The 17620-nt window shown below is 37.3% G+C and overlaps 1 protein-coding gene and 1 long non-coding RNA gene across 7 annotated transcripts in view; one reads left to right on the forward strand and one right to left on the reverse strand.

The window, feature by feature from the left end:
* mitfb (melanocyte inducing transcription factor b) overlaps positions 1-17620 on the reverse strand; it is a gene marked incomplete at its 3' end in the record, with an annotated part of 36763 nt that overhangs the window by 2983 nt on the left and 16160 nt on the right. For 5 of the 6 annotated variants that reach the window (XM_014010894.1, XM_014010891.1, XM_014010895.1 and 2 more), the window contains 3 exon segments: positions 1462-1557; positions 1652-1867; positions 14430-14670. In XM_014010894.1, coding sequence (XP_013866348.1) covers positions 1462-1557; positions 1652-1867; positions 14430-14670 — 553 coding nt within the window. 6 annotated transcript variants of the gene reach the window in all.
* On the forward strand, positions 4943-12652 carry LOC106519297 (uncharacterized). Its single transcript, XR_001310431.1, has 3 exons — positions 4943-4998; positions 5090-5142; positions 12581-12652. It is a non-coding gene; the product is annotated as an uncharacterized LOC106519297 (long non-coding RNA).

The raw sequence follows: 17620 nt of genomic DNA on the forward strand, positions 1-17620 counted from the left end.
TATAAACCGCTTCTTCCTGGTAACAGTCGGTTCTGGAAGTGAGTTGCTTTTCTTTTTGTTTTTTTTTAAGCGAGTGGTTGAAGCAAAATGCAGCGTCTGAGCGCTTTCAGCACAAACAAACACTCCCACGAACTTCTGACCAATCATACAATAAAGTTTGTATGTGTTCCTATGTATATATAGGGGGTGTATATATAGGAGGTGAAAGGTTTGGCCCGTGGGTTGCGACAAGAAGTGCCGAAAATGTCGACAATGCAAACAGGATGACAGTTTTCGTCATGAAACTGCAACAGTTCAGCACGATTTTGGCAGTTCGGCTGCAGCATGCTGGAGCCTTAAGGGAGAGCCCATACACCCTGTGGAGGAAACTCATTATGGCCGCTTGTATCCGTGATAAAAATGAATGTATGTACATTTAATTCATATCTGCTGAAGCACTTTAAGATCACATATACAGTATGAGCCATCACATCAAACCAAGAATTTGGACATACATTATTTATTCAAACTAAACAAACTGCATTTTGAGATTCCTGCTTTTGAAACTACATTTTGACCTAACCTAACCTCAATCATCTTAATATTATAATGAGTCCATAGATGTGACTTAATTTGTTTTGTTACTCAAAAAAACTTGAATTAATTAAGTGCTTAATTCTGTTTTCTGTGTATTCTAATGGGGGTTTCTTGATGAAAGAGGAAAGCATCCATCCATTATCTTAACCTACTTCTTCCTTTCAGGGCCATGGCGGGGGGTTACTGATGCCCATATCTAGTAGTCACAGTGCAAGGGGCRACCTGTTCAGGGTGAAAGAGGAAACCTCAAACCATAATTGGATATCGTAATAGTTATTTGTTGATCTTGCTCAGGAAAATGCTTTAAAACGTTAAAGTAAGATTATATTTTGAACATTTCCTTCAAGTGACCTATTCATGTACATAAATTAATTCCTACCAATTTTCTCACTGCATTATTTGCAAACAAATCCTAAGCTTGTTGGGGAGGGGTTTATATTTAAAAAATATTTTTTGTTAGTTTAAAAAACTAGGCAATAAATGTTGGCTTGGCTTATTTGCAAGGCWAGTACATTGCTACAAGATGTCCTCCCTCAAATGTCAAATTATTTCCAACAGCAGACTCTAATATTCACCAATCTCATCAACTCTTTCTTCAAGTTGTGACCTTTACCAGAACTGGGGGCCACGTGCAGGCTAAACGTCGTCGTTGAAGCACCACAAGTACACAAGTTTGTAGTGCTAAACTTATTAAGACTGTTCATTAACTTCCAGTCATTTATATATCCTAACCCCCAACCCACAAATGGAGTTCCACTAAATTAGGACCAATCTTTGGTTCCCATAAGGATTACTGGTCTTGACAAGGTAGGTGTGTATACCAGAAACGGTCCTAAAAAGGTAACAAATACAAGTACATGTATACACAAACACAGACATACATACCGTGTTCGCCATCTGAAGTCCTGGGTCCATCATACCGAGGATATCGTCACTATAACTAGACTCCAGACTAATAATGTCATCAATGACATCATCCATCTGAAAGCAGTCACGGGGTTGATGAGTTTATAAAACTTGACTAAAACACAAAAAGTAAAAAACACACAAAGGTATTAAATGAGTTCCAACAAACCTCTTTCTCGCAGTTTGAGTTCAGGGTCAGTAAGGCCATAGGGCTGTTGGGGGCGCTGTTGCCCGGCCCCGGCGGCATGCCCCCGTGGTCAGAGGACTGGTTGGGGCAGGGCAAGCTCAATGCCTGGGAGCCAAGCCTTCCCAGGTACCGCTTCACCTGCTGCTGCTGGGAGCGCTGGATGTGGTACTTGGTTGGGTTTTCCAAATGAGTCTGAACCTGTTAGCAGAAAGCACAGAAAGAATAAAAAGACTAAGGATAAAGCAATATTAAAAAAGAGGATAAAGCACGCAGATAAGAGAGAATGATGAAAATAAGTTATGCAACCTAATCAAAGTAGTACACTTATGGTGTTTATGAAAGGACAGAAGCAGTTTTATTTTAAGATGCTGGCAAGAGTTGTTTGTTTTTACACTTGCATTTTGCAGCTCAGTTTGATTTTTAAGCCTCGTTATTCTCCACACAGCATTAATAGTCAAGAAATGTTTCATCAGGCAAATAAAAAAGGTACAAATCAGAGAAAGTGTTAGTCAGACTTTAACACATTTTACTGTAAGTAGAGCAGAGTCGCTGCAATCCAGCTCACATTTAGAGATCTATTTTTAAACCTTTTAACCTTTTGCCTAAATTTCCACTGAAGCATTTAATGAACTGTAGGTAGATAAAACAACATGAATTAAAATGAATGTCGACCAGCTTATATATTTAGAAAYATACCTCATAAGGTTGGTATCCAAGCATCTCAAGCATAATGTCCTCTTTTAGATTGTTAGATTGTGAAACAAAAAATTAAAAAATAAATAGAGATCTATGCGACTGATGCGCCTCGCTGTACAGAGAAAAATTTTCCTCATTTGTTGAAAGGCGAGATAAGTAATTAGCTAYGAATGTTTGGAAATCCCAGTAAACACAATGATCCTTTTCAAGCATGTGCTGTTTTATGCAAAAAAATATATCTTGATGTCATTTGATGTCAGAATATAAAGCTAACAGTTGAACTCTTTGTTTTCTATGGCCACCTCTTAAAACTAAAACATGCCCTGGGTCATTACATTGCCCCATCCACTTAAAAAAACACATTGAGGACAGCCATGTGTTCCCAGTTTACCAGAACACAAAGAATAAAGTCTGCTTTATCCCTGTTTGTCTGCAAGCTTGCATCTCCCCAGGCCTCCTGTTGACTTTTTACTCAGGAAGAACGTTGGTCTCAAAACCACTGAATAGCTGCCTCAGCTACTCAAAACTTCTAAAAACTTCTGATTTATTTGTTGTGCTGACGCTAAGATGATTGTGTTGGTTATCACACCAAAATATGTCACAGGATCTAGATGAAAAAGCTAACTACTGTAATTTACTCTGCATCTGAGAGTACAATAAATTTGAATATGTTTTTAAATTTCAATAACTTATTGAATTTTTGTGAAGATTTGTAATAATACAGCACGCATTTTTTTAAATTAATGCCTTTTTGTGATTTAGTTTATTCTTCCTCAAAACGTTTATAAGGTCATTTTACTCTCCAGTTCATTAAAGACATTTTAAAAACACTAACTTTAAAGTGTTTGCATTATTTTGGTACATATTTGTACTTTTGTTTCAACTTTTTGGGAGGTTTGTGACGCACTGGTAGGGCAACAGACTTGGGACCAAAAAGTCCCATTTTCGATCCTGCACCATACCCATACTGTATCTTGTGGTGTCCTTGAGCAAGACACCTAATTCCTAACTGCTCCCTGGATGCTCACAYAGCTTCCTGCTGCTTTACTTGGGTGCATCACATGTGAGATGCACCCATGTGGTTTAAATGCTGCRCACAAATTTCATCATTGTATAGGAACATGCAATGATGACAGTACATAGCACTTTATTCGGACTTTAGTAATACAGTATATGCAGTGCTGATAGTTTACATTATTGTAGGCCAAGTTCAGACCTGGCAGMTAATATAGGACCATATGATTTCTGAGATGTAGAAATTGTGGACAGAATCGCTRAATTTAACAAACAAAATGGAATYCAGTATAAAATGTGTTTGCATGTTYTTTCTGTGCATGTGTGGGTTTTCTCTGGGTATTCCGGATTCCTCCCTCAGACCATAAACACAAATGTTAGGCTAATTGGCAACTCTAAATTGTCTCTAGGTGTGAGAGGTTATTTTTATTGTTTGCCTCTATGTGTTCTTGTGATGGACTTGCAACCTATCCAGGGTGTACCCCTACCACTTGTGCTTAAAACAAGGCTACACAATATATTGCAAATTTATCATCATCATTGCAATCAGTGAGTGTAATATTATTTTTGTAAAGAACTGCTTGAACTGCAATGAATCATAGGTCATTATATTTCAGGTACAATGTATTCAGGTTCTGAAGGTTAATAATGAATTTGGTTAATCCAACAGACTCTCGCTGGTCTGGATGCCAACACCTGGTTTAGATGATCCAGATGACAGGAGAGGAAGTGAGGAAATGTGAGTTTATTTAAAGAGTATTGCACATTGCAAGTTTTTCCTAGTATCATGCAGCTCTACTGTGCAGCCATAATGTCATATTGCTAAATTGAAACAAAAAAAAAAGGAACAGAAATTTTTGTCTTTTTTAAAAAACATCAGACTAAAGCCATTTTGATTTTAGATACATTGTGTGGAAAATCACAATTTTTACAAATTYTTTATGTTATTTACACCTTCCTGGCTAATAACGAGCTTATTAAGACTGAAGTTTATCCATCTAGATTAGGTTTTGWGATATTTTGTTAGAAAAATAACAACAGTGTGGTTCAAACCACACTGGTGAGATAGAAGAGAAATGTACTTCAGTTCAGGGTATCAAATTGTGGAACAGTTTAGCGAAGGACTTCCAAACTACTGGCAYGATTCATTCATTTAGAACAAGAGTCATAACTTTGTTTTTGAAAAGATATGGGCAGTCTATGTTTGGGTAATTTACTTTTGTTTTTTTTCTTGGCTGTTCATTGGAATGAAAAACAGTAGTTTTTTTGTTGATGTATATTTAGTTCTATTTTTGTAAGTATTTTTGTAAGTATTTTGATATGTATGTATGTATGTATGTATGTATGTACGTGTGTGTGTATATTTATGTATATGTGTATATATATTTAGAGAGATTTTTTTAATTGGGGGCAGATATAGAGACAAGTATTTGACTTTTTGCAGAGATGTTAGACAAATTTAGCTACAACTATTCTAGATGCCAATTTAGTACATGTGTACCAACATATTAATGTGAAGTACCTTAATGAAAGCCAAGTGAAAACTATTTTTGTGATCAACAGTAAGAATCGCAGAAGCAGAAATAGTTCAAGAAGACCATCAGCTGAAACAGTTTTTGGTGAATATAAATAAACTTCTGACAAACTTTGCTAAAAATATCACAGCTCAGTTTTCCACTGTGAATTCAATATGTTTTTTTTTAATTGCAGCTAGCTTTGGAGGAAGAAGTGAGACATCCCAAAATACTTTGCTCCTCTCTACAGTAAGTTTTATTTCTTTTAAAGTTCTAATTAGGCTTTTATAAATTTAAAGACACAAATTACAGACATTAACCCTTCAGATGTTTTATCACTGCATAAAAAACTTTAATAGTTCACACTTGTACACCTCAAACTATTACTCAGCTTGSAATTTTATTCACAGATATATCCAATTCCATTATGTGAACGTGGTCACAGAGATTGGTTCTGATCTATAGATAAARGAAAAGTTCAAATCTTTCCAAGAGGGGTTTTGTGAAAAGGTTACGAACAAATGTCTCACTTGTTGACCCGAGTTTGGACAATTTCATGCAGACTAGATTACTGAGCTAACAGCTAGTTTGAGTGAGGCCAAGACAAAATGGATTGCTGCCATTATTAAAACACCAATATCCAAAAATTTAAAGTACTTCATGAGAATAATATTTAAAGAACTTTAAAATGCAGTGAATTTTACATTAAATATTTATTTAAAAATAAACGTGAAATTCACAAATGAAGTTCTTTAGACTTCACAGAAGTGCTATGGCTAGCTGCTGTTGCCGCTGCTATTTGACCTCATAAAAAACTGAATTCTCTGTAAATAATTACCCACATAGCTGACAGGTGTGGGCCAGACCTGTTGTCAAGCTGACACTGCTGGCATGGCAAATGGTTTATCAGCCARATGTGGGCCAGGTCTGGTGATGACGGCACTGATTTTAAGATGGCATGCTGGTTTGATTTATGTTGTGCATGGCCCAAGCGTGGACCACCTCTGGCAAACCACATCTGGGCCACCAAAGTGATGTCATCCTTTGTTGCATCTGGGCCGAGTGTGCATTGTGTGGGTATGTAACGTGCAATTATTATTACTCAAATGGTCTAACATTGCGTGGACATCGGGAGGTGGGGGTGGGGGCGGGTCACTGGATTGGCAGATTGGAACGGTGGTTCCCTCTCTTTGAAAAGGGGAACCGGAGGGTGTGTTCCAGTTATATAAATCTCCTTAACCTCCTCTTTAAGGTCTATTCAGAGGTATTGGAGGATAGAGTCTGACCGATGGCTGAATCTCGTATTCAGGAGGAACAATGCGGGTTGCATCCTGGCTGTGGAACATGGGACCAACTCTTTACCCATCCCTTGAGGGGGCATGGAAATTTGCCAATCCAGTCCGCATGTGCTTTGTGGACTTGGAGAAGGCATTTGACCATGTACTTCGAGGTACACTCTGGGGAGGTCTGTTGTAATGGCCCATTCAATCCTTACACAAGGGTTGTGACTTTTGAGTAATGAGTTTAATACCAGCTTAATAATATTTTTAACAAATTTAAGACTTTTTGAAGGACCCACAGACACCTGTAAATATTAGCTCAATATATCACCAAGTCAAAGCTATTTTAAATTAGCTTTGGCAGCCATATTTGATTTTTTCCCACTATTTATTATGGAGTTTGCTCTCTGCTAGAAGTATACCAACTTTTAGCTCCAATCTCCATTATTACATTTAAAAAATTGTGCGCTTTGTGTTACTCTCCTCTGTCTGGCAGCCACAGGTAAAGCCCCTGGCATTCATAACATGCTGAATATTCTGACTTTTTTTGTTTAAATCCATAAACACTTGGAGATTCATTCTTTTCATATTTATTGTGCTAGACTTGGTGACCTGGTTGTAAAACTACGATGAACTAAAGTAAAAATTGACTCAAACATAAAAAGTCAATAGTGGCAGCCATTATGTTTAACTGTACACATATATTTCACTTGTTTACTTTGTAATAGGGTTTTAACGTATTTTTGTTGTAAACAATACTTGGGGAAAAAAAGGACTGAACTGAAGAAGGAAAGAAAAAAGTTAAATATCAAACTAGCTCTAATAACAGAATTACTAAACCATTTTTATTATCTGTTAACAACCATTTAAAAAGAGCAAACCAGGGAAATATCAAAATCATGTGGTATTTTTATATGAACTGAAATCTGAAACTCCTCTTTTGTTTTGAGAAAAATCAACTGTATTGTAAGTGATTTAGGTCAACATTTAAAAATAAATTACTATCAGTGGACAAACTGTTGGAGGCATGAAATCTCCTGGTTTGCCTTAAACGCACTGAGATGTTTTGTACATCGCCTTGAACAGCTAAGCTGACGATGACATCACCGAGTGTGTAACACAGTTGAACTCTGAGTAAACAACCAGCTGAAACTTCTAGACAACACTTCCATTTTCATTGCAAAGATGTTTCTTCGGGATATATTAGCAGTTATTAGTAGTCATAGCGGTTCCTCCTCTTTTATACCTGCAGCACTGTCAGTCTGTTCTGTCTGCCTGTAGGGTCTGTGAGACAGCTTTTAAATGTGTTGCAGTCTCGTGTATGTCCTGCATTAACAGCTGCATCATGTCGAATTACCACAAGTCAAAGGAAGAAATGGTTTAAAATTGATTTGTATTTCCTTCTGCATTGTTCCTGTTCTGCAAGTGTGACAGCTTTTCATCATCAAATACGGATCTGGTCTCATTTTAGACATTTGTTGGGCATTGGAATGCTCAGATAGCATTTGCATGCTTACCCGTCATAAAAGATAATAACTCAGGCAGCACTGCACTCAGACAAGCACAAACATGGTTTAAAATATGTATATTAGAAGAAAGGAGCTAGTTTCAAAAATTGGCATTAGCCAAGCTGCTTCAGATAGATTGTTGTATAAATATTCTACTCTCAATTTGTACAAATCTTTGACTAAACCTACTAAAAGAATTATATTTATTAACTGCAGCAGCAGATTCTGACTTGTTTGGCTTGTCGTGACACATGGTCGATAAGGCCACTGATGAGGATTTATTGTAATATTATGCAGAATCTGTGCTGTCACCTGCTTGAAATAAGTCCCTTTGGCTTTGACCCTTTATGAGTTCGTAAAAAAAGCTGCTATAAAACTAGATATACACAGACACATAAATCCTACTGACAAATGTTTTTTCAATTTTTTTCTCCTTTTGCCCAGAAAAATACTAGGTACTGCATAAAAATAGAAACAAAAACAATCTGGAGGATTTTTGCAAGAGTCCCTTAGAGCTTTCCCCAACTTCCTATACCTAGAAAAGTCCTAGTTTTACATTTTCTAAGTCCTACAGGAGGAGCAAAGCAGGCATTAAGGACATAATTTGCACTAGAAAAACATATGGGGTGTCCCAGTTTATTACAGAAGCAATATGGTTACAGTACTCTGTATATACAGGTGGTGTTTGAGGTTTGTCTATAAAAAAAGCCAACATTTCTTCTTGCTACGGTTTCTCAATGCAAACCTAATGTTTAGTTCTAAAACGACAAGTTAAAAATAAAAAAATAACTGAACAGAAAACATCTATTTTAAAACTGAACAAAAAAATAATAATCTAAATTACAGCCAGGAGATAATTTATGATTATAACTGATAACTGCAGGTTTAAACTAAATTATGGGRACTATTTGTACTTTAACATTTTGTTGCATCACAACCATAAACTTCAACAAATTTTACTGGGATTTTATGTAATAGGCCAACACAAGTCAGCATATAACTGGGCAGTGGGAGGGAAATAACTCAAGGTTTTCAAGGTGTGCTCCTTGGTCTTCATGATGCTGTTTGTTTATTAATGTTCTGGAATTACTCAGCAGGACTCTGTTTATTACTTGGGTGACTTCTGAAGGCTACTGGTGGTTCTGGATTTTTGTTAGGTCATAAGCAGTGGGCAYTAGTCCACTAAAGCGCAATTCAGCTAATTGCAGACCTAAATTTCTCTTTTGTGCTATAGGGGTTTTACGAATTTCATAAAAAGATGCGCAAATTTGCGCTTTCTAAATTTTGAATTGAGTAGCGCAAATCACAAATAATGTTTCGCATTCAAACATCAATTTCATCAAAAGCAAAGCTAAATAGCCATCTAGTCTCACTACTTTCAGTAGACACATAATTCATTAAAAAAAATGACCAAGAAGCAGCAGAACTAGCAATCCACAATTATTTTTGGTTTTACAACCATGATTTAAAAGTCCATTTCTAAGAATCACATCCTCATTCTGCGCCAATATGTGCCAATCTGTTAAAGAAAGCGATTTTACTAGTAGATKGTAGTAAAGCTCTGACTTTTCTCTTACCTGAATGTTTTCTGGTAAATGCAGATGATGTTGCGCTTTATATTAGCTTCCGCTAAGTTTTATTSAGTACATGTGCTTTTGAACTTGCGGACCTAAATAAATTTACTTGCGCTTGAGAACTTGCGGAACTAAAATCTAAATTAGAGCTGCCCACCGCTGGTTATAAGATTGACCCAGYAGTGTGTTAAGTTTTCTATCCAAAAAATGGGTGAAAGGGGGCATTTTTCCAGGTGCATAGTTCAGTTCTGTATCACAATCGTGTTATGTACAGTTGTTATGGAAATCCTAACCCAAAAGCTGGGTTATTAGATCACTTGGAGGATCTAATAACAACTATTGGTGTCTACTAACTAGAACCAACTTGTGTATTTTGTTTTAGAAATTCAAACTTATATATATATATATACAGTATATACACTGTTTATGTTTATTTTTAAACATTTTCTTACAAATTGTCTTAGTTTTACTTGTTACATCCTGTAAAGCAGAGGCCCAGTCAGTTCTGATTTGGTCAACTTCGAGCTAGGGTTGGGCAATACTGGCAAAAAAATGAATCATGATTATTTATAGCATTTAGCTGATGATTAWGTCAATAATAGAAGACAAATGAATTTTGCAAGATATTGGCCTTAAATCAGTTACCCTGTATTCTAAAATTACACTTACAATTCATCAAACTAACTTTCTTTTTAACAGCTACAGCCCACTCCGTACCGTCTCCTTCCAGCGCTTACTTTGCCGCTTGCAAGGGACAGATTGACTGAGAATTCTCAGCTGAGAAGATTTGTTTCAACTATTCACCAGAAGTTTGTTGTAGAAGACGTGACTTTTATTATACTCTGATACATGGAAATTTTTCCTGTGACAATAAGTTCATACTGTCGTGCAACTGTGTGTTGTCAACTTTGCTGTTGTACACCTTACAAATAGATAGGACCTTACAAAGCCAAACTTGTTCCATACAACAGATTTTTAAATTGTTTTGGAATGACCTACTCCGTGCTGCCTTCCATCCTTACTGTTATGTTATGGGCTCACAAGCACACTTGTGGGGAGTGTGTTGTACACAGTTGAACACAAAAATGTCATCATCATGCAGCACTAATCCCAGTAATGGCACTATTGAACACAATATGATTTAGCACATGCCTACATCTAGCATAAAATGATACCCAACAACCGGATCAACCATTTTGATCCAATAATTGGTTAACCAATCCAACCTGTGACATACCAGCATTAACCCAGCAGCTGAGCTATCAAAATAACCTTGCAGTTTTCAGTGTTTAGAAGTTCTCTCTATACACAAAATCCTAAACTTAAATGTTTTGGTTGCAACGTGACATGAGGTTTGAATAATACACTGTGTTACACATAAGTCACTGTGAAAACATTCTGTGTTGCCTTTTTCTGTTTTCTCAAATTTAAAAAGTCAAAGAGAATGACAATCATGCAAATAAAAACCAAAATATCTGGAATCTTKGGATATATTTTACTAATTGATATAGTTTTGCTTTTTTTTAGACTAAAAGGAGGATTTAATCTTCTTCAGCTTGTTTTATCATCAGGCATTTCCAAATGTATCACAAAAATTAGGATGACTAAAGAGATCAAGGTGACTTCATTAGAGCTCCTTCAGGGGTACAGACCAGAAGACATGGCTTTATTTTTAATGTTTTTGCTACAGAAAGAAATGACATAACTTTTTTTAGTGTTTGTTTGTTTTCAATGTGATAAGGAACCTATTCCGGTTTACACAGATAAAGGCCACAATAGAATAAATGTGGCATGGTGGTGTCAAGCAATGATTTAGCTTCTGTACATTTTAACATGAATCGTGCTTTTAAGTACAAAGAGGCTAAAAGGCCAGCAATATATATTGCACTTAGAAAAGCAACATTTTTTTACCCAACTTCACCTTATGTACTTGCCCGTGAATGCCAGTGAATGTTTAAAAATGCAATAAATTCAAACTCTCAGAATCTGCAACAGCAAACAAGGCTTTGTTTCTCTGCTCATTTTTAACCATCAACAAATCTTAAGGCATCAGCAATATAACTGCTAAGGAATCATAAACTCCCCAGCAACGAGCACAAAAGACCCTGCTGTACCGAGGAAAAAAATAAACAAAAATGGTGGAGGGCGAGTGCAGAATGACAAACAATGATCTGTATTTTTTTTATGTTTTTTAACTTGCATGCTGCAGGCATTCCATGATGCTCCTAACTGAATGCACTAATAACACTGCCTCCATTCGCTGAATGAGCCACTTTGTCTCACTGTTAAGCTGCTTTGCAGAACCAGCAGACAACTGTGATGCTAGCATGAATAGCTGCGTTTCGCTTTTAATGGTCCCCTGTGAGCCACTCTGCTGATATAYTGTGATGCTAAGATGCACAATCATAACAAATTACCACTGTAGTATGATTATAACATTGTGTCTTAAAAAACAAATGTTTGTTAAGTTATCATAAACCGTATTGAAATATAGTTGTAAATTACAGCTACAGTGTAACTGTAGCTGCTGTTAAGCTAACAATACATGCCTAAATTTAGCAATATTAGCCAGGCAAAAAAATTTTATAATAAATATTTACGACATGAATGCAATTAGTTTTACACAAAATCTGATATTACATTAAAAATGCAGTACTTTATGTGGAATCAMAAGGAACAATGTGGTTGAAGAGGCCATTGTTCCTTTCATGGCATTATAAATCCTTACAAAAATCATTATTTAACTGTTTCAAAGCTGTATTTCTTAAATTTGCTGAAGAATTAAAGCAGTGGGAGCTAATTACAGGCATTCTTCGCTGAATTAAAGTTCAGTGTGTGGTAAGACCGTGCTCGCCTTTGTCCTGATCCCCAAACTGATCCCATACTTATTCCCCACAAGGTCAGAGGTCAGTTGGTTAATTAGGGGTCCAATCAGTCTTTAGATAAACTCATCTGAGCCTAATATTTGCACTTTCTGAGGTTCAGCAGCTCTGCCTGGTACCCCTGAGCTTTGCAGGGGACTCTGCTAATCTACGCACAGACAGGGGAGCAGGTTAACCCAGCTCAACAGCACCAAGCTGGAACGGCCTTTTCATTTCAAGACTTCAGTCAAAGAGGAATGCCTGTAAGCTCTCACACAAAAAAGAAGAAAAAAATAACTGAGAAATTACTGCAAATTGATGTATTGTACACAGGGTGCGAGTTCAGGGAGGGGGCGTCCTAAACCTCTCAAAGAGCTGCAGATTATGGGGAGTAAGTAGTGTTTRTGCTGCATGGCATAAGGTAATGTTTTGAATGGATATACTGTATTTGTGCTTCCCTGCAGGGCCCGTGCCACACACATCCAAAGCATGATGAAAGCGGGGCTGAGTGCAAAACCATGAAATCTCCAAATGTGCTGTAGATGGATTAAACCTAACAAAGATTTTCTCAACAAGTCCCATTCTTATACTGTTTTTAAAGAGTTTACAACAATTAAAACTTTGGTCTATCACTCATTCAAAAGCTCCTCGTTTGATTGTGCAGGCTCTAAACAAGTCCTTCTAATCTACAGAAGATTTTAAAGTGGGAGGTGGAACTTTAAGGTGAGGAAAGGACAACTTTACTGGTCGAGTGACTGGAAGTCAGACAATATCACAACAGTTTGAATTGTTTTTTTTTTTATCAAAAAAAAGTTAAAGTTATGGTATAATGTGACTTGGTTGTAAAGATTGCTCAGGAAGAGAAATAAACTGAGTGCTGAGGGTGCTGCACCCCAATGTAGATATAAAAATGATGTGTCAAAAACCAAAGAAATGAATGAACAAATAAAGAAATAAAAACTAGTGTGTATAGTTTATATTCTATATGTGTATATTATTTATAGTATGTTTTATGACAGTAAAAGGAATCAGGTTCCTGTTAGGTGTCGTAGATCTCTTTTTTTTTGTTACACAATTTCTCACAGCACCTCTTGCATAAACCATGTTTCCATGACTGTCTTACTCTTTCCTAGAGTCAGGAAAYGCAACATTTGGCTATTTTGGTTAAACTGTGGATGATAATGAAGCCAAAAAATGTCATCCCATAAAAACACAGTACATCTCAGACAGTAAAGAAGTAAAACAAGCGGATGTATTTATTCATATTTGGTCTACTGAGAAAGTTCATTTGTCTTAGACTTGGAAATCCTTTGACAACTGCCTGTAATGCAACTCTAATTTTCCCCCTTTAATTGTATGAGATAAGGTTGATAGTTGCCAATAAAGAGAAGCTAAGGCTTATTTCATGATGAACAAAATTCAAAAACTAAGGACTTTTGATTTGTTGATTCTAAAACAAATGCAGTTTAATATTTCTGCAGGTCTTTTCTGCTTTAATGGATTAATGAACTTGTGAAAAACAAGTATCATTTGGTGTCTCAGCTAAAGGAAGGATCTACAGCTGTAAACAGAAAATTTGATGACAGCGTGTAAAAAGTTTTTTTTTCTATTAAAAGAAGCACACAAAACATAAAACATTTCAAATATATACAGAGCCTGTTCAGATAAAAATCCAAAAACGAAAAGAAAAATGAGCAAGGAAAGTAAAATCTGAAAACAGACAAAACTAGCAAAAGTGTTAAAACTCGGAGTTTCACAACAGTCCGCTTACACAACCCTGCCTGACACAAGTCTTCAAATAATTCGACAAGTTTCAATCGTTGCAAAAAAAATGATCACAAGCAAAAGAGAGAGTAAAACTTACCAAAAAGTCTGATTGAATTCTACGGTTAAAAACAATGCGCTCTACTCATACAGAAAATCCTAACGAGTCTCCTGTCCCTCAGACTGCAGAGAATCAAAGCTACGAAAAGATGTGAACGTAGCCGAGCAAATAGGATTAAAGATGGCTAAATCCAAACGGCTGGAGGCACAGCMTGCATTAAAGAGGAATTCTCTCAGGAAAGATAATCCCCATATACGCATTTTACCACACTTCACTCACTCCCCGTGCTTTCTCTTTAGTTTTTACACACAGGCATAGTAAAACCACGATTGCCTGACTGTCTTCGCACGAGTCACCAAACTCTATTAATACAGCCGGACCATTCAGGCTGCGGCCGTGACACACACATTTTCCTGACATGGAAACTTTATACAGAAATAAGGCTGCCAATTAAAGCCCCCTCAACAGCTGGAGCCACGGCTGCTTACCTTAAGCACCTCCATGGGCACCTGTGCAGCAGGTGGTAAACTGACGGGGACGCTGACGTTGATGGCGGGGGTCTGGGCCGCCGTGGTCTGTGGGTACTGGGAGGACTGCTGCCTCTGCTGCTCGCGCCGCTCCTGCTCCTGAAGCTGCTCYCGCATGAGCTGCTGCCGCAGCAGGATGCGCGACGCCATGGCCGAGGAGCTCAGCGGGGGCTTGGAGGAGACATGTTGGTCCGAGGGGCTGCTGCAGAGGTGGGGGCGGATGGGGGTGGGGGGGGTCGGAGAGATGCCATATGAATGATCAGAGAATTAGAAAAAAGTGAGGTGAAGAGAGGCAAAAACGATGCGGAGCGAGAGTTGAGAGAGAGGGCAGACGGAGGTCATGCAGGGAAGATGAGGTCAAGCAAAAAGAGAGAGAGAAAAACCGATGATTCAAGGAGGACTGATGGTATTATGATGAAAGAAAAGATCAAAAGAAAAGTCTTGTTTACACAGCTCCAACAGATAAATCACCAACTATCTGATCTAGTTGAGTAGGTAAGTTGTGTTCTTTGTTGAGAGTTGGTCAAACAAGCCCTGAAGCACCTTTATATCCATTTGTCTGTTCATCTCGTCTCCATCCTGATTTCTGATTTGTTAGTCTGCCTGGAACTTTGGAAAACCCATGCAGTAATTACATTAAAACATGTGGCTCAACTAAGAACAGAATGCTAGACTTTTGGCTGCTGTACACTGTATGACGTAGACAAATTTTGTAATTAAAAGAAGCTAAAAAAAACAGGGCAACCTACAGGGTAGAGGGACTTGAGAACCAGGACATTACACCWGTAACTTGGAGGGATGATGTCACACTGACTAACTTTTAATCAGAATCTCCAAGTTTCTGAGCACAAACAAAAAATTTGTAGAAGTGTACAGATAAATCAGCCAGCTGATCTATCAGCACAGATTTCCTTATTTTGGGAGATTGGAGAACGGCTGATACTTAGACAAGATCAGCTTCTCAYCTACCTCCACAAAGGTCTGAAAATCTGTCACTGTCCCCCTTTTTGCTCTGCTGTGAGCACTACYTAATGTCCAGTTAAAACAAGGTTGTAGTGTTTCATGGGTATTGTTCAGTGTTTTTGAATAAAATAAGATTAAAACATTGATGGTGTATTGTGACGTTTTAACACCTGACAGTGTCAGTTATTTAAAAAAATCGGCATCGGCCACCATTTTAATCTGCAAGTCAGACTTTTTAAGATCAGTGATCAGCCAGTAAACTGCAATAGCTGCACCCCTAAAAAGCTGATTTGGTTTCAAGCTGTCTGTACTTTCTTTTGAATTTCCTTTCTGAACTTTTTCCATTTTTCTTTTTTTTTTTATTTTTGCCGACAAAATCCTCTTATGCCTACAAAATTTACCCTTCTTTCATAATTCATAGAAATCAAGGAGCAGGGTTAGATCGGTGGTCGATGTCGCAGTCCCGTAATCCTAAGGCTGAAGATCGCAGTAAAAACATCTGACTGATGATCTTTGTATCTGAGCTCAGAATTTTCTCTTAAAAACTAGAAGCAAACACTATTTTTTAATTAATTTTTCTCATATCTCCTACATAAAACACTAAAAGCAGTAACATTCATCAGTGATGACCAGATATTTCTGCCATTTCCAGTTCAGACATTTTTCTAGTAAAACTTAGTTTTCACTGGCAGGGTCTGCTTAGTTTATAATTCTGTCTGCCTATCTTATTAAGAGTGCCATTAGGGAAGGAAAAATGCAAATGAAGGTTCCCGTGGTGCTATTAATGAGCCACTGGGAGCAACTTTAACATTTCTTTTGATACTGGTTGACACTTCAGTTTATAAATCAAAACAGCAGCATTTTGTTAGATTAGATTATTACAAAAGAAAACCCCAAATTACTGCAGGATTTGTAGAAGAAAGTTGATGTATTTTTGGATTTCAGCAGTAGTTGCATTGGCACCCATCAGGATTWTTTTTCACATTTTCTAGTTTAAAAATCCAAAAACAAAAAACAAAACACTTCAGATTATTTCATGAAACATTTTATATTTGTTGGTTTAAACATCCCAGAAAGAGGAACACTCCACTAAACAACTGCCTCAGTTTTCCCACTCCCTCAAATTTAGACGGCAACGACCCAGACAGTCTTGCRGTCCTAAAATAGAGCGACTCTGCTGAAGCAGAAGTTGTCGGGATAAAGGCAACATCGAGTGAGTGATCCTTTTGATAAAACCCAGGAAAACGTCTGGCCAATCCAGCTGTGCAGTAATCGTACTAATTAGCCTGTGCGGTCTGCAGGCGTTATTCTCTGGGTGTTGAGCCCTCGACATACCATAACTCTCTGCCCGACACTGCGTTTAGTCTCACGGTCTGATGCCACACAGGCTGAACCCTTCACCTGCTGTCTGACAGAATCATTTTTAACTTTACTATATTTCATTTCAAACATGAAAATCTGAAATGGCAAAACAAAGACTGGGTTTCAGCTAGCTCTTAAATCCTTGCAGCAGTTTGAGTCTCTCGGTCTGACAACTTTTTCTTTTTTCCCCACTAAACTTGCTTTGTACTCAACAGAATCCTGGTTTAACTCTGGCTGTGTGGCTTTTGTGTTACCTTTCATCCTGGAAATTACAAACAAAACTCCCTGGATCTGAGGTTAAAGCTCTCTATTTCTCCCTGCCACAGATGAAGGATTTGTAGTGTTTTGTATTTATTCTGATCCACTGTTTGAACTTCTACACACTGCAGTTCTTTCATTTCTTTTTCACTGARTTTTCCAGGAAACAGGTAGATGATATTATATTACAAACTATAATTCAACTAAAACAGGAAACCTAAATGCACCAGTTTTATTGCAGTGTGAGGTCCGAAAGATCACAGACATCTCTTATTGACATCCCAATGTCTCCAGATTCTTAAAATCTTTTGATATTATGACATGCAGCTGATGGGATATTGAAAATTGTTTCCATTTTTTCTTGGAAGAAACATTACTCTGAAATTGTTTCACTATTTTTGGACAGTTTCTTTTTTAAACTGGTCAGCATTTGCTCTTTACTTTTGACAGATTTCGGTTTATTTAAAATGCTGTTTATAACTGGGATTTTCAACTAGCGGTTGGCAGGCCACTTCTGGCCAGCATGTGACTTCAATTTGACCCAACAATGAGCTCATATATATATATAT

This window comes from Austrofundulus limnaeus, unplaced genomic scaffold (assembly GCF_001266775.1).
Source record: "Austrofundulus limnaeus strain Quisiro unplaced genomic scaffold, Austrofundulus_limnaeus-1.0 Scaffold75, whole genome shotgun sequence".
NCBI lineage: Eukaryota > Metazoa > Chordata > Actinopteri > Cyprinodontiformes > Rivulidae > Austrofundulus > Austrofundulus limnaeus.